This window comes from Mesocricetus auratus, unplaced genomic scaffold, assembly GCF_017639785.1.
Source record: "Mesocricetus auratus isolate SY011 unplaced genomic scaffold, BCM_Maur_2.0 Super-Scaffold_100004, whole genome shotgun sequence".
NCBI lineage: Eukaryota > Metazoa > Chordata > Mammalia > Rodentia > Cricetidae > Mesocricetus > Mesocricetus auratus.
This window is the reverse complement of record NW_024429189.1, coordinates 116,686,478-116,709,759: the sequence shown is the minus strand read 5'-3', so window position 1 is coordinate 116,709,759 and position 23,282 is coordinate 116,686,478. Positions and strand designations below refer to the sequence as shown.

At 48.6% G+C, this 23,282-nt stretch overlaps 2 protein-coding genes across 5 annotated transcripts in view; one reads left to right on the top strand and one right to left on the bottom strand.

Annotated features, from left to right (window-relative positions):
• The window catches only part of Psmf1 (proteasome inhibitor subunit 1), a 28,163-nt gene extending 20,899 nt beyond the window's left edge, over positions 1 to 7,264 (top strand). For both annotated transcript variants that reach the window (XM_021228665.2, XM_005072531.4), the window contains exons 6-8: positions 4,869 to 4,922; positions 5,902 to 6,060; positions 6,837 to 7,264. In XM_021228665.2, coding sequence (XP_021084324.1) covers positions 4,869 to 4,922; positions 5,902 to 6,060; positions 6,837 to 6,888 — 265 coding nt within the window. In that variant the 3' untranslated portion in view covers positions 6,889 to 7,264. The remainder of the gene's footprint in view (positions 1 to 4,868; positions 4,923 to 5,901; positions 6,061 to 6,836) is intronic.
• A 10,941-nt stretch (positions 7,265 to 18,205) lies between these two features.
• Positions 18,206 to 23,016, bottom strand: Tmem74b (transmembrane protein 74B). Of its 3 annotated transcripts, none has more exons than XM_013115221.3 (3): positions 22,854 to 22,986; positions 20,973 to 21,033; positions 18,206 to 19,193 (listed from the first exon to the last, which is right to left on the bottom strand). In XM_013115221.3, the coding sequence occupies exon 3, from the start codon at positions 19,150 to 19,152 to the stop codon at positions 18,454 to 18,456; it is 699 nt and encodes a 232-aa protein (XP_012970675.1). In that variant the 5' UTR covers positions 19,153 to 19,193; positions 20,973 to 21,033; positions 22,854 to 22,986; the 3' UTR covers positions 18,206 to 18,453. The 3 variants fall into 3 exon arrangements, with proteins under 3 accessions (XP_012970675.1, XP_012970676.1, XP_005072589.1); XM_013115222.3 differs by lacking the exon at positions 22,854 to 22,986 and adding an exon at positions 22,275 to 22,421; XM_005072532.4 differs by lacking the exon at positions 20,973 to 21,033 and having other exon boundaries at positions 22,854 to 23,016.
• Positions 23,017 to 23,282: the final 266 nt, after the last annotated feature.

Sequence of the window (23,282 nt, the reverse complement as noted above, 5' to 3'; positions counted from 1 at the left end):
CTAACAAAGTTTACCTCACTGGATGGATTACTAGTAGAAACAATTTGATTAAAGAGCTTGTTAACTTATAATCAAAGGAAAGTAACCACCTGAACAACAGGAAAAGATTATTTTCTTTTATATTTTACGTGGGTGAGTGTTTTGGCTGCATGTATGGATGGGGACAGTAGACAGTTGTGAACTGTCACGTGGGTACTGGATACTGAACCCAAATCCTCTGCAAGAGCAGCAAGTGCTCTTAATCACCTAGCCATCTCTTTAGCCCCAAAGAAAAGATTTAAAAATAAAGTTTTAGGAACCTGTGGATAATATGGCCGTGGGAATCTTGCCAGAGAAGAAAGGCTGCAGTAAGAAAGTACACTGAATAAAATGGTGGCTGGAAGACCTAGAGAGCTTGGCAAATTCTAAACAGTGTGAACCTGAAGAAGTCAGTGCTTAGATATATAAACTGTTGAAAATTAAATACTAAGAAAAACATCTGTAAGCAACTAAAGAAAATACATTGCTTGTGGAAAAATAAGAATGTGAATGAGTATTTCATATCAGAAGTTATAGAGACCAGAAAATTAAATCAGTATTTTTAGTATGGAGAAATAATTGTCAATCAGTAAGTCAAACAAAAGGCTGTGTAGAAAGTGTTACAGATAGAATGAATCAATGAGAGAGCAGATGATGGGGGAAGTCCTGTGTATATGTAAATAAAGCACTGTTGGCCAATAGAAAAACAAGATAGGTGGGACTAGGAGTCTAGGAGGATTCTGGGAAATGTAGTAGGAGAGTCGTTGCCATGTGATCATGGGGAGAGGACACATGAGGCTGCATCCTTGAAAAGATAAGTCCTTATAAAAATTTATATTCATAATTATGGGTCAATTAAGTCAGAGCTAGCCAGTGAGAAACAATAACAAATGGCCAACAGCTTTATAATTAATATAGTGTCCTGTGTGTTATTTGGGGGCTAAAAACGACATCAGGACCCAGGCAGCTGGCGGGAAGAATGCATGTTACAAACAGAGCATCAGGGTTTGAGTAGAGGGTAAAACAGTGGTTCTCAACCTTCCTAATGCTGCAACCCCCAACCATAAAATTATTTTTCTTGTTACTTCATAACTGTAATTTTGCTACTGTTGTGAATTGCAATGTAAATATGTTTTCAAATAGTCTTGGGCAACCCCAATAGAAGAATCATTCAACATTCCCCCACTCTGCTCAAAGGGGTCACGACCCACAGATTGAGAACCACTGGGGTAGAGGAATTAAAACATTCAGACAATGGCAAAAATAAACTAATAAGAAAACATGAACAGAGAGCATTTGATACCTATGAAAAAAACCAGATCTTTGAATCATGAGTGTAGAAGAAGGAGAAGAATTTCTGATTAAAGAATAGAAGACATTTTTCAATAGGAGAAAATTTCCCAGATCTAGAGTGGAAAAAAAGCAACCCATGTATTTTTTTTTCATACCAGGCACTTAGAACATAAGATCAGGAAAGAACCTCCCCGTGCCGTGTTATAGTTGGAACACTATATACAACCAAGTATATTGGGAGTAGCAAGAGAGAAACAGAGTCACATAGGAAGGGAAGCCTATTAGAATAACAACATATTTCTCAACAGAAACTTTAAAAGCCAGGAGGGCTTGGAATAATGCATTTTAGGCTCTGAAAAACAAAACCTGCCAAATCAGGCTACCATACCCAGCAAAACTATCACAATTTAAGGAGGAAGAAAAACTTCCCACAATTTAAAAAAAAAACTGAAGGAACTCATGATCACCGACTCAGCTCTACAGATCCTATTTGGAGGAATCCTTCATACCGAAAAGAAAAATAACTGCATTCATGATGCTGTCAGTTGTCTGGTGGGCAACAAGAATATGAGATGTTTTCAAAGTATTACACACTAATAATCTTTTTATCTACTGTTCTGAAATTGAAAGAACTCTGAAAACAAAATGTATCTTTTACATTTTTATTGCATTTATTCGGGGAGGGGATGTGCGTGTGCACGAGGACAGCTTGCAGAGTTCTTTCCTTCTACCACGTAGGACAGGGGATCAAACTTGGACCATCAGACTCGGCAAAGCTTGGCACCTAACCTGAAGAGGCATGAAAACTTTTGTGCCTTCACTTATTCTACTTAATGATCCTACTTAATGGTCAATATTTATTTTTGCAGAAATGTTAGGATACTAGCTACAGGATCCTCTTGGATGTGTTAAACACAATATATTGGTGTATGTATTGAGCCTTTCCTAAATAGAATGAAAATGATCTGAATTTCAACACATCTAGCCCAAGATAAACCTAGGTGTATGTTTTGACTCATCAATTTTGAAAATAAGGGATGCATTACCTATTCAAAATTAGGTTTTAAAAAATGAATCTTTTAAAAACTAAAGAACTAAGTTAGCACACATCTGACACAGAGTAGGTTTTTGGTAAGTGGTGGTCACTGCTGATCCACACTTTGAAGCCTTGCTTGTCTGTTCTTCTCCTGCAGTACGGTTACCATTATTGTGCCTTCTTGGGGATACAGAGACTTTGTAACAGGTCCCTGCCAGCCTGGTATAAAATCTCTTACTCCAAGCCCAGAATACACAACCCTGACAGTCCTGAGGTCTCCCCAGCTTGCCAGCCCACCTCAGCTGTTTAGAGGGGCGTCATTTGCATTTCTGTGCCCAGTATTTCAGGACTGTGTACAAAGTGTTTCTTGTTTTCTTTTTTTTTAATCTCTAGAATATATTAGGATTGACTGTCAGTCATAGGAGCAGTGGACAGCATGATGGCCTCTGTGCTGTATATTTTCAGTGGGTTCCCAAGTCATGCAGAATGAGTTCTTGGAATGTATGTGTTTGCCTTGTAGCAAGGCTGTGGATTACCTACAAGGATAGCCATGAAAGTTTGAGTATGTAAGTTACCGGGGTGGGCCTTGCAGCTTCCCTTCCCTCCTTCATTCTGTTTCTTTTCTCCTCCTCAGACTGGTCCAGAAAGGAAAATGGAAATGCTGGGGGGTTTTTAGGAACCTTTATTTATGCTCTTTACTCATTCTCATTTTTACTCCAGAGCTTTCTCAGAGAAGGAAAAACTTGGTCCTTTGGAGAAAATGTAGAGATTGCAGAGGTTTATGGCCAGTGGCCATCCAACATGCTTCCGTGCAAAGATTCACAGTAGAAGTAGGACTAAAGGTATGCAAGGGCTATGATGAGCAGGTCAGGAAGTGCTATACCACACTCAGCCTCTCATCTCAGCCTATCTGAGAAGCTTTTACATTTTAGCTGCCAGGTTTTGGTTTTGAAGTATTATTTCATGTATCAAAGTTCCTGAATCTTATGTAAAAGTATTAGAACTTTAACAAAGTATGAATACAATAGAATGTGTCTGGGGTTATTTAATATTTTGCCTTTCTCAGACTCAGCCCTTCATTATTTTAACATTTTAAAGATTAATTTATTTTTATGTGTATGTGCCTGTGTAAATTTATGCGTAGTTCATGCATACAGGTGGCCATAGAGCCAGAAGAGGGTGTTAGATCCCCTGGAACTGGAGTTACAGGTGGTTGTGCACTTGGTGATGGTGCTGGGAACCAAACGTAGGTCTTCTCCTAACTTCTGAGCCATCTCTGCTGCCTCAGTTTTAACTTTTCCTTATTTTATGTGTTATGGATGTTTGGGCTGCATGTTTGTGTGTCATATGTACACCTTGTGCTCACTGAAACTGGAGTTACAGATGGTTGTGAGCTATCATGTAGTGCTGGGAATTAACTCGGGTCCTCTGAAAAAGCAGCCAGTGCTCTTAACTACTGAGCCATCTCTCCAGCCCTCCCACCCACCCAGTTTTAACTTTCATACAGCTCTTTTTTGCTACAAACCTTTATCATGTATTACAGAAGTAGCAATTAATATTCTAGGTGCCAACTCCAGAATATTTGTTACTATGAATTTGACTGTATATACTGGGTCTTTATATTCTCAACCAGGGCATCAGCAGTAAGAACTGCTCCCTTTGGATCTCACAGAGCCTTAGTTTTTCCCTTTGATATAGCACTGAGAAGTCCCCTTTAACCAGTTAACAGCACGTTCCACAAGTCACATCCAAGAGGGAAGACATGAGGCACCTGCTTTTCTCAAAAACGACCCGTCTGTCTTCCTGACTGAGAATTACGCAGGCCCTGCTGCCAGAGAGTTGTTAATGTGCCATGGACATAAAAAGCTAGAAGTCTTGTGGGATCTGAGAGAACTTTAGAAGAAGGGACTTTAGGAGATTTTTTGGAAGGGACCTTGAGGGAATTTTTAGGAAGAACTTCTTGGACTTTTAGAGAATCTTTAGAAAGAACTCTAGGAGAATTTTTAAGAACTTTTGAAAGAGATCTTTAGGAGAACTTACAGAAGGAAAATCAGAACTTTAAGGAGAAATCTTAGAGCTTTTAGAGAAAGAACGTTTGAGGAGAGAGCTTTTAGGGAGAAATCTTCTAGAGAGCTTTTGAGGGAGAACCTTTTGGGAAGAACACTTCTTGAAGAGTAGAGAGCCTTGAGGGGAGCATCATATGTGAGCCGGTTTATCTCCCTCTCACCCTCAGACTCCTTTAGAGAAACCCTGCCTGCCTGCTGTCTAATCCCTAACCTGACCCCGAGAGAGCATTGAGGTTGAATGCTCTCATTACTTTTTCACATAATTTCCTGTTTCCTATGATCTGTGTTAATCTCTGCTAAAGACCACTTTGAAGTATTCCTTATGTTGTGATCTTATGAAAGTTTCTGCCTTGTCTGATGTTCATCATGCCCCCACTGGCATCAGCTTTGTGCCTCTGAGAGACTAGGTGTTTGGCTGCTCTGGGAATTGTGGTAATTGTCCTTGTTTGTTTCAGGCGTGATCCCCTGAGCCCATTTGCTGTCGGGGGAGAAGACCTAGACCCCTTTGGGTGAGTATTTCTGGGGAGGTGGCAGCAATGTAATTTGCTCAGTGACTTGCAGCTCACCTAATTTTAGAGTTTTCGTCAGCTTCCCTTTGGAGTGGAGGTAGCTGTTGAGTAGCTGAGAAATCATTACTTCTTTCTGGGCTCTGCCATACCTAGAGCAGTGCAGAGAGAGAACTGGGGGGACCATTCTCCTCCCTTCTGCATAGGAGGATCACGGCTCTTCCCTGGATAAGAGTCGTGAAGGTTTACCTATGAAGAATGAAGACCACACAGTGGGCAGTAGATTGCAGAGCAACAGCTCAGGGCTATTTGGTGGTTACCTCACTCCACAGAGGGAGTCTCTAAGCCCACGCATCCTCTGCTTCTCATTCTGCATCCAGCAAATTCATTCCGCAGCCTCGGCTATGCACTCTGTTCTCTGATTGAGTCAGATGAGGGTTAACTCCTGCTGAAGAGTGACCCCACTTTCACCATCTCATTCTTAGACAGTAGGACTCACTCATCTCTGCAGAGCTGCTCACACAGTGACCTCAGCATGTGAGGAACATTAGCCTATTCATCCCAGCTGGAGTGCATGAAGTCAGGTCCATGGAACTCAGTGAGGGACAGAGAATGTCAGGAGTCAGGTGGGCAACCCACAGGCTGTCAGCAACTATACTGAGACCCTTAATGAAATTGCAAAACCATATCATGAGTGGTCATGATGTTACCACTCTTAGATTTAGAGTCTGACAGTTCTGTATTGATCCTGGCCGATTCTAGCTCTAGTTCTTGACCAGTTGACCCCATTGGATGCAAGAAATCTCAATCCTGTGGGCTCAGGAAATCCTGCAGAACTCCCTGTACTGCTACAGGCCCTTTTGGCATCAGAAGTACACACTTTGTATTCACTTTGTGTTCTTGCTCAATTCTTGCTTCATCTGGCGTTTGCCTAGACCATCTAGAGTAGCCATCTGCTTACCCAGCTTCCTTCCTGTCTCAGGTGTCAAAGAGGTGGCATGATTGTGGATCCCCTGAGATCTGGCTTCCCAAGAGCACTTATTGACCCATCCTCGGGCCTCCCGAACCGGCTTCCCCCTGGTGCTGTGCCCCCAGGAGCTCGCTTTGACCCCTTTGGACCCATTGGGACCAGCCCATCTGGGTAGGTATTCATTCAAGTAATCTGAAAGGTGGGATTTGATGGCAGTGCAGTCTAGCTTAGTTCAGCATTGCAACCCAGGTATCTGACTCCAGGCTCAGTAACCACTGCTGCCTCCCTGGAGCCTTCCAGGAATTCTCTCCCCACCCCATTTCCTTAGTGTCTTAGAGTTATCATTGCTGTGATGAATCACTATGAACAAAAGCAACTTGGGGATGTAAAAGGGTTTATTCAGCTTATACTTCCACATCAGTGTTCAAGGAAGTGAGTCAGGACAGGAACTCAGAGCAGGAACCTGGAGGTAGGAACTGATGCAGAGGCCATGGAGGAGAGCCGCCTACTGACTTGCTCAGCCTACTTCCTTATAGAACCCAGGACCACCAGCCCAGGGATGGTACCACCCACTATGGGCTAGGCTCTCTCCTGTCAGTCACTAATAAGAAAATGCTAGACAGGCTTGCTAACATTCCAATCTTGTGGAGGCATTTTCTCTCAATCAAGGCTCCCTTCTCTCAGATGATTATAGCTTTTATGAAGTTGACATAAAACTAGCCAACACACTTGGACTCAGGAAGAGACACTTGTTCCCATAGTCCTATTACAGGTGAGAAGGGCAAGGCCTGGGTATTTGAGCCAAAGAAAGATTAGACCCAGGCCATTGGGCCCTAGAGTTAATCATCTTAACTTCACATCACTCTGTGGGCCTCCTCTACACAGGGCGTGTTTCCTGTGCACTCAGCCCTACCCCTCCCACTCACTAGACCCTTTTTCCATTGCAGACCTAATCCAGACCATCTCCCCCCACCGGGCTACGATGACATGTACCTGTGAAGGCCTCAAGAATGTAACACCTCAGCCTCCCCTGCACTCTCCCGGAGCTGCCATCACTGGCCCCATCAGTGCTCGTGTTCTCGTGGGCTCAGGGCAGAGGATTCTGCCCATGTGTTTGCAGGCCCGCTGGGGTTGCATCCCCAGTCCTTGTCAGAACCGAGGTGCCTGCCGCAGCACTCCACCCAGCTGCATATAGGTCCCAAGGAGAAATCAGTGTGTGTCTATCATCACCAGCTCCTCCCCACTTCCAAGGGAGACTCCGGCAACATAAACCCTCCACCCGCTGCAGTCCCGGTCACAGCGCTATAAGAACAGAACGCATTTTGGATGTTATTATTAAGAACCAAATGTCAATACAGAATTCATGTTGCCGGTCTTCCACTTTCCTTTTTATGTTAATGCACAAACTCTGAAGAGTTTGAGCCTTCATAGGACTAAATGACTAAAAGAAGGGCCCATTCTTCTCAAGCACCCCTCCCCCCTTTCATAAGTTACTCTTACTCCTGACATCACTAAGATGAGCTCCACTCAGGCTTTGTGTGTAGAATGTGACTGGTACCCTATGAACTACAAGGATGATTTCACCAAAGCCTAGAAAAACTGCCGTGTCCTTCCAAGGCATCCTCTTCCAGTTGCTCCTGTTTGTGTAGCCTGGTGGCTGTCTCCCTGGGCTGCTGTGGACAGTAAGTAGAGGGATAGACAGAACAGAACTGTAGGCTAATCTCATTTCCTCTTCAAGGTGACCCTAAAGAAGTCCTCTCTCTCAAAGCCTAGGGGCCACCTGTGAAATCAGAGGCTCCTTCATTGAGGCTTTGTAATGTGCCTTTCTATGAGTAGGAATAGTCCTAAGAACTGGAGAAGTGGAAAGAAGGAAAGATGTCTATAACTGTGCTGCTTATCCTCTTGGGACTGACAAGAGCGTAGGAACATGGGTCCAGCCAAGTGTGCTGTTAAACTTCAGGAGGGAGGGGAAGCCCCAGTTTCTGGAAGCCTCTGGATCCCTTGAGGCCCCAGCTGACAGGCATTGGCAGTGCTCAGCCCTGTGCTGTAGTGATGGAAAGAACGCAATAGAAGGCCAGGGCAAGAGACACCAAATCAAGACACTAAGTACTTCATTCCACCGTTAGCATTCAGCCATGTGGCTCCTTTCATGTCTCCTTCCCCCAGATTAGGGCTTACCATTTTTACCTGTAAGCAGCAACAAGCTACTGTAAGTTTTCTGGGGTACATTCTCGGAGGGTGACCTGTGTGCCCAGCCCAGGAATGGCAGAACTGGGGCCAGTCTCAGGTGAGGCTGGGCCTCAGGGCCAAGCTAGCATGAGCAGGCTCCCTGGCTGTTGAAGGGGGTCACATGGGTCATGTGCTCACCATCTTGAGGCTCTAGAGCATCCTGTGATCTATGGGGGCAAAGCGATCGCTCATTGTGCATCACCGGCATCCCTGAGGGCTGCCAGGTGGAAAGTTAGGTTTAGTTTTGGAATTGGATCATACCTGTGAAAGAGCTTAGGGCACTTTGCTCATTTAAAGCATCCCTTTTTATGCAGGGAAGCATTTAAAGGAACAGATGGCTGGAATTCTTAAGATAGGTTGGAGAAAGTAGATAACCAGGGCCCTGATTTGAAGGAAGGTAAAATGGAAACATTCTCCAGTTGGGCCTTTTAATAGCAAAGGTAAAAAAGATAGTCATGTACGTTAGTTCTATTTTCTGCAAACAAAAGTACAGTGGTCCTGTAGAAAGGGCCATTTTTGTTGTTACTGTTATTTTCCTGTGAGTCACCTTACATAATATTCTTGAGAAACTCAGTATCATAGATGTGGGTAGCCTTGAATGGGGCCACCAGGAACTTGTGGTCAAGCTGTTGGTGCTTGCTTGGGTCTCTGTCACCTCTCCCTCCAGCTATGATTAGCCATAAGCAAGAGGGAATGTTTCGGGCTTATGTCCTATAGAATTCCCAAATCAGAGCCTTCACAATAAACAAACAGCACTTACAATCTGTTTTTTTATTAACAACTTTATTAAGAGAATTTACATACCCAGGGAGTTCACCCTCTTAAAATACACAACTCAGTGGGTTGTAGGTATTCACAGTGCTGTGTGTACATCCGCCCCCAGATATAATTCCTCCCCCACAAAAACTATTCGCATTGGCAATCACTCATTTCTCCTTCCCTAGCCCAGGCAGCCCCCTGTCAGTTGTCTACAGATTTGTCTATTCTGGACAGTTCTCCTAAGTAAAACCACTCAATATGTGGCCTTTGTGTCCAGCGTCTTCAACACCTTGTTTCCACTGTTCGTGTGATTGTAGCAGCAACACCTTATCCTGTGGCTGTATAATCATGGTATGGCCGCATCATTTTTTACTCTTACCAGGTGATGGACACTTGGATTGTTTCTCCCTTTTGCTTGTTATGTTGAATGCTGTTAACGTTCATGTACAAGTTTTTTGTGTGGGCAGATGTTTTCAAGTCATTGAATTTATCTGGGATGGATTTGTAGGGTCCCATGATAACGCTTTAGCTTTTTGAGGAACTGCCAATGTTTTCCAAAGCAGCCACACTCTTCATTCTACCAGTAGTGCTCCATTTTCTCCACATCCTCACCAAACACTTGCTTGAGGCAAAACTAGTGGTGTCAGGTCATGTCTTCATTGCATTCTTGTCCTGTACTTCGTATTTTTTAATGGAAATTTTTGAGCAAGACCATGCAGGGCAGAGACCAGAGCAGCTTGTTTTTGAGGAAGAGGACTTGTGGCTTTGATAATAGCTACCATGGGGTAGCTATGACCAGTCATGGAGCTAGGTTTAACTTTGGGGATGTTCTGGGCTAGATGTGATACATGATGGTCTTTTCTCTGGGGTAATTCCTGAAACCTTTGACATCTAATAAGATTCAGAGCATCATTTTCACTTGGCTTTGAAATTTCAGAGCCCATCCAGTGGCTTACAAATAGAATCAAGGTCTACTTCTAAATCATTGTCTTTTGGTGCTAAGTAGACCACTCATACTATTTCTAGGATGCACCGGCCCACATCCCACCTTCTCTTCTTGGCTTGCTGTCTTTTCTATTCTTAGAGCTGGGTGAGTTTTGCATTGCATTTATCTTCTTAGTCATGAGCTTCAACCAACCTCCGTCCAATCTAAGTCATGAGTCTCCTAAGACCTTGACCCCAGGAATGTTTCAAGTATTAAATGGGGCTACATTCCTGTGCTAACGTTAGTACCTGTTGACACATAGCTGGAGAACAGGTAACAAGTCTGTATAGCCTCCTTCTGGAACCCAACTTCCTCATGACTTGTCACTGATGACATTTTGTCCTTGATCCCTGGCTGTCTCCACAGGAAGAAAACAATCCACAGATCACTTCATATTCTCCTATCACCTGATTTTGTGCCCTTTGGTGCAGTTCCAGTAAAAACGGTTCCCACCACCAGTGACAGTCCCCAGGCATATTCCCAGCTTTACATGTCAGTAATACTTGTTTGCTTGCTGACCACTGTTCATCTCCGTAACAGATGCTCACAGCAGGCATCCTAGCCTCCGGGCCTAGGCAATGTTTGCCCTTGAGATGCTACACTCAATCACTTCACCCGGGCTAGATCCAGAATCTATCTGCTCCTGAGAACAGATCAAAAGGCAGACATGGCTGAGAGTAAGGGTATGGGCAGTGAGGACCAGCAAGGCCCTGGTCACTGGACAGATCCTAAAATGAATTGGGAAGTCTGAGCACCTTACTAAGGTGGCACTTGTGGAAATGGAAGGCCTATCCCCTACTCACAGTAAAGTTCTCTGGGTAACCACTAAACAGTGTCAGTGGTTATGAGCTACATAAAGCAAGGGCTGAGAAAGTCACAGTGTAATGGTTCATAGAGACAACTGAATAGGAGGGGGCAGTCTGGAAGTCCAGTGCAGTAAATATTCATTTAACGTAGGGGCTAGTTCACCATGGTCTGAGAAGTAGGCACTGAAAGACAGCAGCTGCCCAGATCTGCATCAGAAAGTGAATGCCTTTCACTCCTGTCACCTTGTGTCCACACAGCTCAATTCCAAGTTCAAGGCCCAACGGGCTGATTACACCTGCTTGTGAGACCTGTAATACCTCTCAGTCTGTAGCAGCAAGAAGTCCCAGAAATGTCCTTATGCTCTTTCCTATCTCTTCCATTGGGAAGGTGTACTGGAACAGGTCTGCTGAGCCTCCTGTGGTTGTGCCATAGCAATGATGTAGATGGGTACCACATTTGCCACAGCCTACTAGCTCCTGAAATCCTTGTTTATGTATCAGTACATCCTGGGCCCCATCCCAGCTCTAAGGAAAGGCCCTCAAGTGACAAGGTCCAGCTGTAATTCACAGATCATGCTGCTTGGAGAACTGCAAGGGGGGGGGTCTTTCTACACAGCATCACCACCAGCAGCGTTAGAAATGAATAATCTCAGGACCCACCTCAGGCTTAATACATTGGAGTTTGAATTGTTTGTATATGTATGGGTGTTGTGCCTGCATGTATGTATGTGCACTGGGTGCATGACTGGTGCCCTCACGGCCCAAAAGGGGCATCGGAGCCCCTAGAATTGGAGTTGCTAATAGTTATGAGCTATCATGCAGGTGCTGGGAATTGAACCCAGGTCCCCTGGAAGAACAGCCACCGCTCTTAACCATTAGGCCATCTCTCCAGCCCCAGTGAACTTGCCTTTTGACAAGTCCCCCACATTCTGTGTGCACACTGAATCTGATGTTCAAGGATACAAATAGCCCTTTACCTTCACCTGGATATCAGGAACAAAACTAAGTCAGCCAGTCTCAGTTGGTGGCATACACGATCAATGCATTCATGTTTACATTTTCCTGGTTGGACCTAATATCCACTCCATTCCCTTAACCCTATGGCTCATTCAAGCATATTTCATAAATGACTTTAAATATATGGGTGCCCTTGTGAGATAATCCTCAGATCATTAATCATTCAGCCTCATTTCTAAACCAGAGGGTAAGAAGGGCCTGGTAGTTTGACAAAAACCAAGTGTGGAAATGACTCCAGCACACTAGTGATACAGTCTTCCTCATCTGTGAAGTAAGTGTTACCCCCGCCTGCAAGACTGCAGGAGAGTTCCACTACATGTGCCTTCCTAAAGGCAGTGGGGATCCAGTGGGCGTCAGCTGCTATCAATACCAAAGTCATGGGCAAGTGAGAGTGGAGCTCCGGACACAAAGGAGAAACTCCGGGCCACACCAGTGCAGGAGACAAGTGTTTATCTGGTACCAGTAGTGTGCACAGCTTCTTATCCCAGACTGCTTGCTACAGCCTAAGGGGAAGATCGGGGGCATTAGTCAAGTTACTGGACACACCCCTGAGGGGTGGCAGACCTAAATCAGCCTGGCTCTGAAACTTAGTTCTTTTCAGTAGAACTGTACAGAGATCCCACATGACCATGATCCACAGGCAAACCCCACCCCAGAATCTGCAAAAGAGACACTGTGAGAAAGGAGAAATTCTACATAATCCCAGGGGTGGCATAATCTCTGAAACTGAACCTGTTTGGCTGGGTGTTCCTGTCCCTGAGCACTTAATAGCTACTGCACTAGCAGCACCCAGTTTAGAAGGGGCATCTGATGCCATGCGGCACACCCTCCACTCTGTAGGAGGCAGGCCCAGTAAGCCCTCTGAGGGTGAGCTAAGAGGCTCCTCTGGGCCCCAGGACTGGGCTTGGGCTCTGTTCTGGGCCTTGTCATATGGCCCAGCTGCTGCTCACCTTGGTTCTCTGGGGTGGGTAGGCTAGAAGCTGCTCCACACTAAACAAATGAAAAAGCAAGTCCACAGCAGATGCGTGAGAAAGATTTCCACAGGGCCACACAGACCACAGAAATTCCGTCTTCTTATCCGACGCTTCCCTGCTCTGGTGTGGATCAAAACAGTCACAGGGTCCTCAGTAACAAGAACACACCAGCTCCCTTCCTCCTCTGCTAGCCTGTTAGGACGCAGCACATCTATTCAGCACCCTGGTCAGCACCCAGCCTCCGTGGTGCGGAGGAGGCCTCTAGCTACATTGTTTAGCTTGACTTGCTCTCCAAGCCAGGACAGCCTGTTCCTGGAGGTAGGCAGACATCTCTGAGAGGCAAGGACCTGCCCTTCTTCCTGATCCCTGACACCACCACCCCTTCAAGCCAGCACAGACGCCTCTGTCAGTACTCCTTGGGTTTTCATTTCTTCATTGCTAAAACAAGACATAACAGCTACTCAACCCTCTGCTGAAAGGAATCAGGATGCTTGGGTGGCTCCATCAAGTCCCCAGCCTGCAGGTCAGCAGTGCCCAGAGTTTTGAAGGCTCCTATCTCTATGAATGCCCCAGGGAAAGGAGCTGTGCGTCCCTGGCCCCAGAAGATGACATCTCATTGACATTCCCTTGACCTCAGCCACAGTTCTCACCTTGCCACACCCTCACACCCACGAAGTCCAACTGTCCAGCTGCAATTGAAAAGCTCGGGATTCTGGTGACCACAAAGCCACAGCTGCCCAGGGCCAGAGCAGATGCTTCCTTTAATCCTGCCACCACTGCCATGGCCAACTACTGTTGTTCATATTACCTGCAAAACTCTGCAGACATATGCATTTGGGCTCCTGCTTCCCCTGCTTTAATCTCTGAGGGAAAGAATAGGGGCTACTGGGAGAGTGTAGCCACAGTGACACAGATCGCTCATGAGTAGCCTTAATGAAAGCTGTGGCTACGCAAAGGCTACACAAAGGAGTGAGGGAGGCTGGAAGACAGAAAGGAAGAGGTTTTGCTGAATGTCATTGGCCCTGGAGTCAGTACTGACCCAGATGTCACCTCCCAGGAAGAGGTTGGCATGGCAGCTGCCTTCTTTCCCTGTCCCCTTGTTCCCCTGGGCCAGAACTGATTAGTGACTCTCTTTTCACTTGCTACTTTTCCTTAAGCCCAGGAGACCAGCAGCCGCCACACTGGCGTTGGAGACTCGGGAGTCAAATAGGAAAATGCTGCAAATGTCCCCCGGCTGTAGTAAAAGTCCTAAAGGAGGGTCAGGGGTGCTACAGCATTGCCCCCACGGTGCATCTGACAGTCTCCAGACAAACCTGCAAATATAGGGAGGACAGGCCCTGTCACCACATTGCCACACTCCTGCCTTACAACCTCCTTATAGTGGCCTGCCCATCCCCCTTCTCCAGATGATGAAGCCCAAGTCCCCACCGGGAGTCCTCAGTCACCTGGGTGCCACCTGTCCACACCTCACACGCCAGCTGCTGAGACCTCCCAGCCTCTGATCATGCGTCTCTCTGCCCGGGGCCCTTGCACCAATTCTCCACATCTTCCTAGTTGTTTAAGGTTCTCCTTAAGCACCCCCTTTCCAAAAGAACCTTCCTGACCCAAACACATCCTCCTCCTCTGCATATCTCCCCCACGCTCTCTCATACTCTGTACCCCACAGCACTGCACAGTCACACCGTCCTGCACAAGAGCCTGGGCGCAGCCCCAGCCAGGACTGTGTTTATCTGTTGAACCATGGAACGATACCTTGGATGAACATGAATAGCTGTTTACTGAACAATTAGGAAATGCAGGCCGCTGTGCTAAGTGTTGTAAAGACAAATTAACCCCGCACTGTGGTCTTCCAGGGAAGGCATTAGGACTAGCACAGCTGCTTCCCGGAAGAAGAAATGGGCCAGGAGGCACTGAGCCATTGCCAAGCACCTGAGCAGTCATTCCTTACACAGTCTGATGAATCAGCCTCCATGGACCTTTGGGGCTCTGCCTCTTGTCCCTCTGAGACTTGGGTGCAGGCAATGCTCCAACACTGTGTGTCACTCTGCAACATGCAGGTGTCCTGTGCTGTCCATCTGCTCAGGACAAACCAGCTTAGGAAGGGGAACAATGTGGGTAAGAGGATGCAGGGGCTCAAGAACAGGAAGCTAAAGCAGGACAAAAAGCCAGGCTCTGGCCCTGACGACTTTGGTTCACCTCAAATTAACAAGTTGGAAGCTTTGGGGAGCCTCGACTAAATCCAACTAACTCCTCTATGTCCTATCTCTAAAGATACCTAACTCCTGGCAAGTAAATGTTAACATCCCTCCACTGATGGGCACTCCCTGCTACTCCAGTTCAGCCAAGACCCTGCCAAGTTTCTCTCCCAGATGAATCTAACCCTGGGTAATTTAGGGAGAAAACCAACAAACTGAATGGGAGACATCTCCCCACCGATGTCCATACCACTGACACCCCCAACAGAACCTCACCTCTGTCTTACTGAAGCCCCCACCTTCTTGTCCTGCCCTCTGCTTGCTGTTACCCACAATGACCTGGCTCTCCCAGTTCCCAGCTCAGTCCACTCCCAAAGTGCCAGGGTTCTGGAATCCCCCAGAACTCTCCTCCTTCTCTAGAAAGGAAACAGGAGGGGAACTATAGAGAGGACACTGGGCTGTTGCTGGGAGGATGGAAAGCTTAAAACCACAGGATCTGTGGCAGACAGAGGAAGAAACCATCGTCAGCTTCCAGAGGATGCCCTGGGTTAGCACTCTGCAGCCAGAGGCTGAGTCCTTGGCTCCTGAGCAAGGTCGAATGGAAAGCTGCAGAGATGTAGATAGAGGATACTGTGTGTGTGTGTGTGTGTGTGTGTGTGTGTGTGTGTGTGTGTGTGTGTGCTCGCACACAGAACTGTGTGTGTAGGAAGGACATTTGAAAGAGAATCCCTAGGAAGGTGGTGCTATTTCCAAGAAAAATAGCAATAATGGTGGGATCACCCAGCAGCCCCTGTTGGCTTCGAGGAAGTGGAGGTGATGACAGGCATGGGCCTAAACACCTGGGCCTAGAAACCCCTGGGCCTCAGATGAGCCAGAGGAGTTGGGTCACAGATTCCTCTCCCCAGCAGGTGTCTCCTGGGCCCAGTTAGCACTCGGTTATGTATTGCCAGGGCTGGAATAAGAACCTTTCTCCATCAGGGAAACTCCTGAAACAAAGCTAAAGGGGTGTTCCAGCTGCAGAGCCCACTGACAAGCCACATCCCCACTTCTAGTCATGGGATCTTCTGTGTCCCTAATTCTGACCCCAAAACAGTACTCTAGCAAGAGCTCTGGGGAGCTAGGCAGGGACTGTAGGGCGCCAGAACTTTGCACAGGGCACCACTTGCCCTGACAGAAATAGAAAATTTTGCTTCATCCTTTCATTCAAACATGAACACCTACTATGTATGCCAACCATATTTCTCACCCGAGGAATGCAACATGATCCAGTTAGTCCACTTAAACAGAGAAGTGGAGTAACTTGCCCAAGGTCACACAGCCAGTAAGTGATAGAACTCATTCAGACCCAGATCTTACCAGTTCTGAAATCACTGTTCAGATACAATGAGGGAAGCACGATTTGGTGGCCTAGTGGTCTGTGGGATGGCAGAGGCAGTTCTTAGAAGTGAGATGGGCATGTTCCAGCAACAACAGGGAAAACTCTACATCTAATCCCAAAGAAACCCACAGGAAGTTCTCAGCACTCCTCATTCTCCCCTGATTCCTTCCTAAACCTCGGTCCACCTGCTGGGAGATCTCAGCTGCATCTTGGGGAAATGCTTTTGGCATCTCTCAAATCTTCTTAATTCACTGACAAGGTAATGACTGCCTTGATCCATTCACATGTGGTTTCTAAAGGAGTTTCCCCATTGGAATGCAAAGCAGGTTCCCCTGGCTTGGAAAAAAATGCCATTCCTTTATTTTCTAGCAGATTTAGCCCTTAAGTACATTTTAGTGTGTTTAAGCTGATCTGAATGGACAGTTCTAGGTATGTACTCTCAGTAGGTACTGTAGCCTAACATGACCCCCTGTACTGCTATAGGAATCCATATTTCATAAATTGATACATTTGTTATCATCATCATGAATTTGGGAAGTTGGGGCTCATCACTGGCAATGCCCCATTTCGCTGTAATTCACCTAGCATAGTTCCTGCCACTTTGTCTAGTATTTTCCTGCTCCAGCAGGAAAAAACTGATTATTTTTATATATCCTGATCTTGGGACCTTTTGCTCTCTTGAGTTTTTGTTCTTTTTAAGCCAAACCCTCTCCGTACCACAGCAGAACCTCCAAAACTAAGCTGAACAATTTTGTACCCCTTAGCCCTCCCCCAGCCCTCTGCTCCAGGCAAAAACTGCCAGCGTGAGCAGACATTTGATCAGTTTCAGAAGCTGTGATATTACACTGCCCAGATGTTCAAGCTGCCTGGGCTAAAGGTTCATGTTCCGCACAGTCACGGCCTCCCCAGCCTGTGCCACCCCATCTCCTGACTCCACCAAGAGCCAGGATTCCAGCGAATAAAGGCAGCCAAGATGGAGGATAAGGAGCCTGCCTGGAGCGAGGGCTCATGGAAATGATCCTTTAGAGTCTTCCCACAGCCTACACAGTATTTGCTCCGGAGTATTTGCTCCGGAAGTCCTCTGGGGCCTTTCGGACTGGACAGTGCTCCCCAAATGCCTGCCACTAACATCTCTCCCCCCTCCCCATGCCTATTTCCATTGTCATAAGTTTAAATAGAGTTTGGAGGGGGCCTGGATATTTCACTGAAGAATGCAGGCAGCAATCTACGTGGCTGGAGTAACCGGGCCACTTAAGTGTAACTTATTTCTGCCCAGAACATTGGCAGCTGAACTTCACTGAGAAGGAAAGGCAGACATTACAAACTCAGCATCAAAGAAAATTGTTTTCTGCTACCAGGATGAGGGGGGAGGTGATAAGCCCCCAACATGCCCACAGAAATACAACCAAGTCCTCACACATAGGTACCCGGGGAAAACTGTGCTTTGTAAATATGCCACTGCAGATAATTAGCCACCACAGGAAGTCAAATTCCAAGACCAATTCACACCGTGTCAAATTTTGGATTGAACCAAACCCACTCACCCAGGCTCTGTAGCAGGGCCATGAGAACCACTGACTCCTGGCAGTAGTAGTCACCGATGCTGGGCTAGAAGGTGGCACTGACAATGGTCAGTCCCTGCCAAACACCCTCATCCCTCCTTGAAGGTTGGCCAGAGGCAGACTGGCTTCCTGTTCAGGGCAGATGTGGCCTATGGCAGGATACCCAGTCCTACTCCTCACTTTAGGGACTGGGCAGCTGGGGTCTGGAGAGGGCAGGGTTATGGTTCAGTCAGTAGGGTGCTGCAGGGGGCTCACCTCAGAACCGACTTCTCCCATCATCATGAAGTCACACTCTACCCTAGACGGTCACCCAACACTCTCAGAATTCCCCAAGACATGAAGAGTGGAAGCAACCTTTTACATGACTCCCAACCCTGAGAAATGCCAAACAACCTCATCTTCTAAGAGCAGTGGTTTCCAAAAATGTATTTTTAGCAGCAGAAGCCATCCTCCAAACAAAACTTTATGCAAAAACTTCAAGCTGCAAAACACATCAGCAGTGCTTGCCTGGGTAGGGCCTAAGCTAGACCCCAGGCTGCCCCACCCCAGCACCAAAACTCCCTCCACAGGACCCTCTGTGGATCTCACTTTGAAGCCCCAGGCTTTGGGGGTACCTCCAAGCTCTGCAACTAAAGCAGCAAGATAGGGTGGACTCTTACTTAAGAGCCCTGGGTGGTATAGCTAGTCTCTGAGGCTTGGACAACCTCGTTCTCCACTAGGACCTGGCCCCCATCCCCAGCGAGCTGCCTCATGCGCAGGTTGATGGAGCCATAGGTCTTCCTGGATCCCCTGCCAGGGACAAAGGTCTGCCTGCGGTACAGCTCCCCCTTGCACAGAGAGACCATGAGCAGCACAGAAAGGAGCATGCCACCCACTGTGAGCAGCCCCAGGCCTGCGATGATGCACTTGTCCAGATGCGAGCCCAGTCGGGCATAGTACATCTCTAGGCGCTCCATCTCCCTTGCTGTCACTGTGTCAGGGTTGACTCGGGCCTCTCGAGGGATGGCATATGCGGTTACCACCAGGAGGATCCCGCTCACCAAGAAAACCAGAGCAGAAACAAAGCCATAGTCCACTGGGCGGCTCACAGGTTCCAGGCCAGGCCCCTCCTCTGAATGCAGAGAAAGATCATCCCTCTGGGACCGGGGCAGTGAGGGGACACCTCCAGGAGGACTGGGGGAGCTACCCAGTCTGGAATCCCCAGGGTTCTGGAAACGAGTCTCATGCTCCTCGGAGAAGAAGCAGGCATTCTCCACACCCATCCTGGGTGGCGCCACTGGACCCAGTGGGGCTGGTCTCCTTGGAACCTGGGGACCATTGCTCAATGTCTTCAGTTCCAGACCAGGGGGAGATGCCATTGGGAAGAATGACCCCAGCTCATCCCTTGGCCCCTTGGCAGCTAGAAGAGAAAACAGAATATCAGTTGAAGCTCAACATCACATTTGTCCCTGGCACAGCTGTGGGAGGCTATGGACAGTAGAGCAATGTGGCCTGTGCTAGGTCACCACTCCACAGTGGCTGGTGCAATTATCCTGTCTGGGCCTCAGTTTCCCTACTGAAACAATTTCCCAGTGACAATACTAATACTACTCCCTACTGCACAGTGGAAAGGCTGAGGTGACCCCTGTGTAACGTGCACAGTAGAGTACCCAGGAAGTATCGATGATGGGATGTCACCATGATGGGAGAATTCAGAGTGGATATGAGGTCCATATCCCAGTCTCCTTGCTTGTGCTTAAGTTGTGATGGAGCTCCTCTGCAGAAACAGTGTTCTCATGTGTAAAATGGGAAGCCTCCCTTCTGGATGTGGTAAGGGTAGTGTTCATCAGGCTGTGGCCAGTTCAGCTAACCCACAATGTTGTATGAGCATGTGTGAGACGAGGTGATGATGAGGTGTGGCAGACACAGTCAAGGTGGTATAGGAACTAGTGGATGAAAGTTTGGGGAATCTTGGGGTAGGATGATGGCATCTAAAAACTGCCAAAAACAGAGTGGGAGATTCCCTAGCAGGCAGAGGTTGGGAAGGGGGATCCCAAAGATCACCTGGGTCAGTTCACGGAGGACTGGAAGTGGGCAGTCAAGTTGTTGAAGCAGGATTTTAGAAGGCAGAAGGTCACACCCATGGAGCACAGGGTCCAGGGAGGAAGGAGGGGAAGAGCAGAAGCCTTAACTGAGCTCAAAGTCAAATGCCTTTGTGTGAGCAGGCAGGGATTGGGTGTGGGGACAAAGAAGATGCTACCAAATCCCTGGACACACAGCACACAGACTCTGCACACATGCCCTTGTGCCAAAAGGCCACCAGCCTGTAGTCATGGGCCAGACTGAGGTCACTGGAATTCTGCTTATTTCATTTCCAATTCTATTCATTGGGTTCTGGCCCTTTAGTTTCGTGCCATATATATATATGTGTGTATATATATATATTATATATATATATAATGATTTCACCTTTTAAGCTTTGCATTCCTGTAGGGAGCAAGTGATGTTCTCAATGAGTGTATTGTTGACCTAGGGATGGCCATCTCAAGGACTGGTCCCACAGGAGTGGGGAAGCCTTCCCCACATGAGACTCGGAGGGGCAGCAAAGCCTTCTTCAGGTCCAAATGAAAATGTAGACAGTGTGCAGAAAATGTCCACTTTTCCCTCCCCCACATGGCCTGATGACTTCCCCTGCAGAGGCTGCTCCTACCAAGTTAGCTACACCTGCCTCCCTGTTCATCTGTAATATCCCTGCCTGCTCACTTAGGCATATACAATAACCCTGCCTCCCGATTCAACTGTGTGTAATAAACGTGCTGACCCAGGACTGCCGTGGCTTCTCCGCTGGAGAGCAGACCACCCGATCCCAGCTTTTCTGTGTGTCCATGGATCTGTCTTTTCCTCATTCCCTTTCTGCCCCAGTCAGGCCAATCCCTAGAGCCGCACAGATGCAGCAGGTTCCCTTTCCAACCTCTCTTGCAAATGTGACTGCCATGTGCCACCATCCCCTCACAATATACAGCTGGCATTGGCAGTTGGCCCTTTCCCTTACGTGGGTCTCAACTCTCCTCAGTTCCACGGCAGGTGCACAATGTTCCACACACACTCTGATGTCCTGAATACAGCACTGACACACAAATGCCCAGGTAGCCGAGACCCTAGCATGGAGTGGCTCTCACGCTCTGATGTGTTTACACACCTGAAAGCTGGTTCTTTGTATTCTCAGGTCATTCTCCAGTGCTCTGTGGGTGCCCGTGTTTCTGTGCAAATGTGAGCAAATAAATGGAGCAATGGTAAATGAGATGAATAAATGAATGAAACTCCCAGGGGTTGAATGTGAGAAGTCTTTCTGACCTTCCCATGTGGACTTGTTCTCTTAGCAAACACATAGCCTTTCATATCAGTTCAAAGGCTGTTCCTGCTTACAACTCCCTTCTAGCACTGTGCCCCTCCTCCGCCGTGTCCATTTGACACATGCTTGCTGAGCATCGAATGTCTGTTAGACTCTCGCCTTAGCACTAACTCGGGAATAGCTCGGCTCTATCACTATCTTAGAAAACATGGCGAGATCCCATGGTATGTATGGGGACTAGGAACCAATAGTTGAATATGGGCACCCCAAGAATCTCTATTCCCCCACACACTTGCAAACCCACACACTCCACATTCCTTCCCTGACTCTCTGAATCCTCACTTGAGACATTAAGCATGGGCATCCTGAAGGCAGAGCATCCCTCTGAATCTACCCCACCCCCACCCCGTCTCCCCTCAGTTCCCAGATAGGATAGTCGACTTTTTGCTCTTGGCACTAAAAGCTACTCAGAGCCTGAAGTAGGTGCCCCTTGTGGCCCCCACCCATCAAGTCCTCAGTAAGCCTGCAGAACTCGGGAGTGGCCCATAACCCCTTTTCTAGACTGGTACATTAGTGCCTCCATTTCCCAGAAGATATCGGGGCCTCCCAAATTCTTAGAGCAAGACTCTTTTACCTAAAACTTTTGTCGTAGGATGCCTGGGTGAAAGAGCAGACACAAGGAGAGCCTCTCTCCAATAGCTTTAGAATGTCTGTTTCTCTCATAAGACACTTAGCAAGTTACTCAAGGGCATGCCCATCAATTCCCCAGACACAAGCAGAGCCACACAGATGTTGGTGTCCACGGATCACACCCCCAAACCTGAAACCGCACCAGCTATTGTATCTGCAGTCCTATAGTTCCTGAAAGGCAAGCTCCCACCCCCACCCGTTCCACACTCATTGCCCCTGGGACTGTTTCCACAGCAATATCCACAGACCCGGGAAACAACTGTGACTCACAGGTCCACGGGTCACTCTGGTGGTACCCAAAAGAGGGTAAAATTGGGGGAGATGGGGCGGGATGAGAGAGGGAGGGAGACAGGGAGAAAGGAGACAGAGACTACCTCTAGCACTGCTGAGATCTAAGCCGGATCCACCCAGACCTGCTCGACTCCAACACCCCCACCCATGGCGCACGCTGACACCCACCCGGGAGCGCGACACACTGCGTGGCTGGGGTGAAGCTTCGCAAACCCAATCGATAGACACACGCACTCGTAGTACACAAAGCCTCGGGCGTGCAGATGCACATACGCAGGTCCACGCTGTTATACCCAAAGTTCCGCGCGGAAAGCCCCAGAGCCCCGGCCTCCCGCCTCCCCCGCGCCCGCCGGTCCGCAGTTCACACCCCCTGCTCCTGCCCTTGACCGCCAATGCCACGGGCCAGAGCAGGCCGGACCCGGCCGGTCAGCAATCGCAGCGGGGCCGCCCGGGGAGGCTGGACTCGGCTGGGCCGGTGTGCGCTAGGGTGCCCGGGTCGCGTGTCCTTCGGCCGGCCGCGAGGTCAGGCGAGCTGTCCTTCGCCGCCACTCCCCGCCTCGGGCCCTGCACCGGCGGCTCGCGGTTGGCGTGCGGAGCCGTGCCGGGCCTCCCCCGTCTCCGCACGCGGGAGCACTGAGCTCCCGGCGGCCGAGGGTGTGCGCGGATCCCGGCCCGGCCACCGCCTCGCCCTCCTCGGCTCCCGCCCCCTTCCCGGCCCGCCAGCAGCGGCTGCCCGGGCGCACGTACCTGCTCGCGCCGGGCCGGGATGCACCGCGTCGACCGCTGGGGGGCTCCGAGGAGGAAGGGACAGGGAAGGGCGGGAGCGGGGATCCTGGAGCGCCGCCGATCGAGCTCCGCCCGCGGCGGGCGAGGGCGCCCGGAGAGTTAGCGTGGGGAGGGAGAGGGAGGCGGCTGCGGGTGCCCGGCCCCCGCCGTCCCTAGGGCCACCACTGTCTCGCCCGCGCGCGCTGGCCAGGGAAACCCGAGGCTAGGAGCCTGCGGCGCTGAGCGCAGGGGCGGGGCGGGGCGTTGGAGGGGCGGGAGAGAAGACCCCTCCCCTGCCTCTCGGGAGACCTAGCTGCACCCAGGGATGCCTTTTCCACTCCAGGTAGGACCCAGGATCCCTTTCAAGGTCTGCAGGTCCAGAGTCTCATCACTCAGTGAGACTCGATGGCT

Coding starts and splice junctions, on each gene's coding strand:
- Tmem74b (XM_005072532.4), bottom strand. CDS start 19,152: ATGGCATCTCCCCCTGGTCTGGAACTGAAGACATTGAGCAATGGTCCC.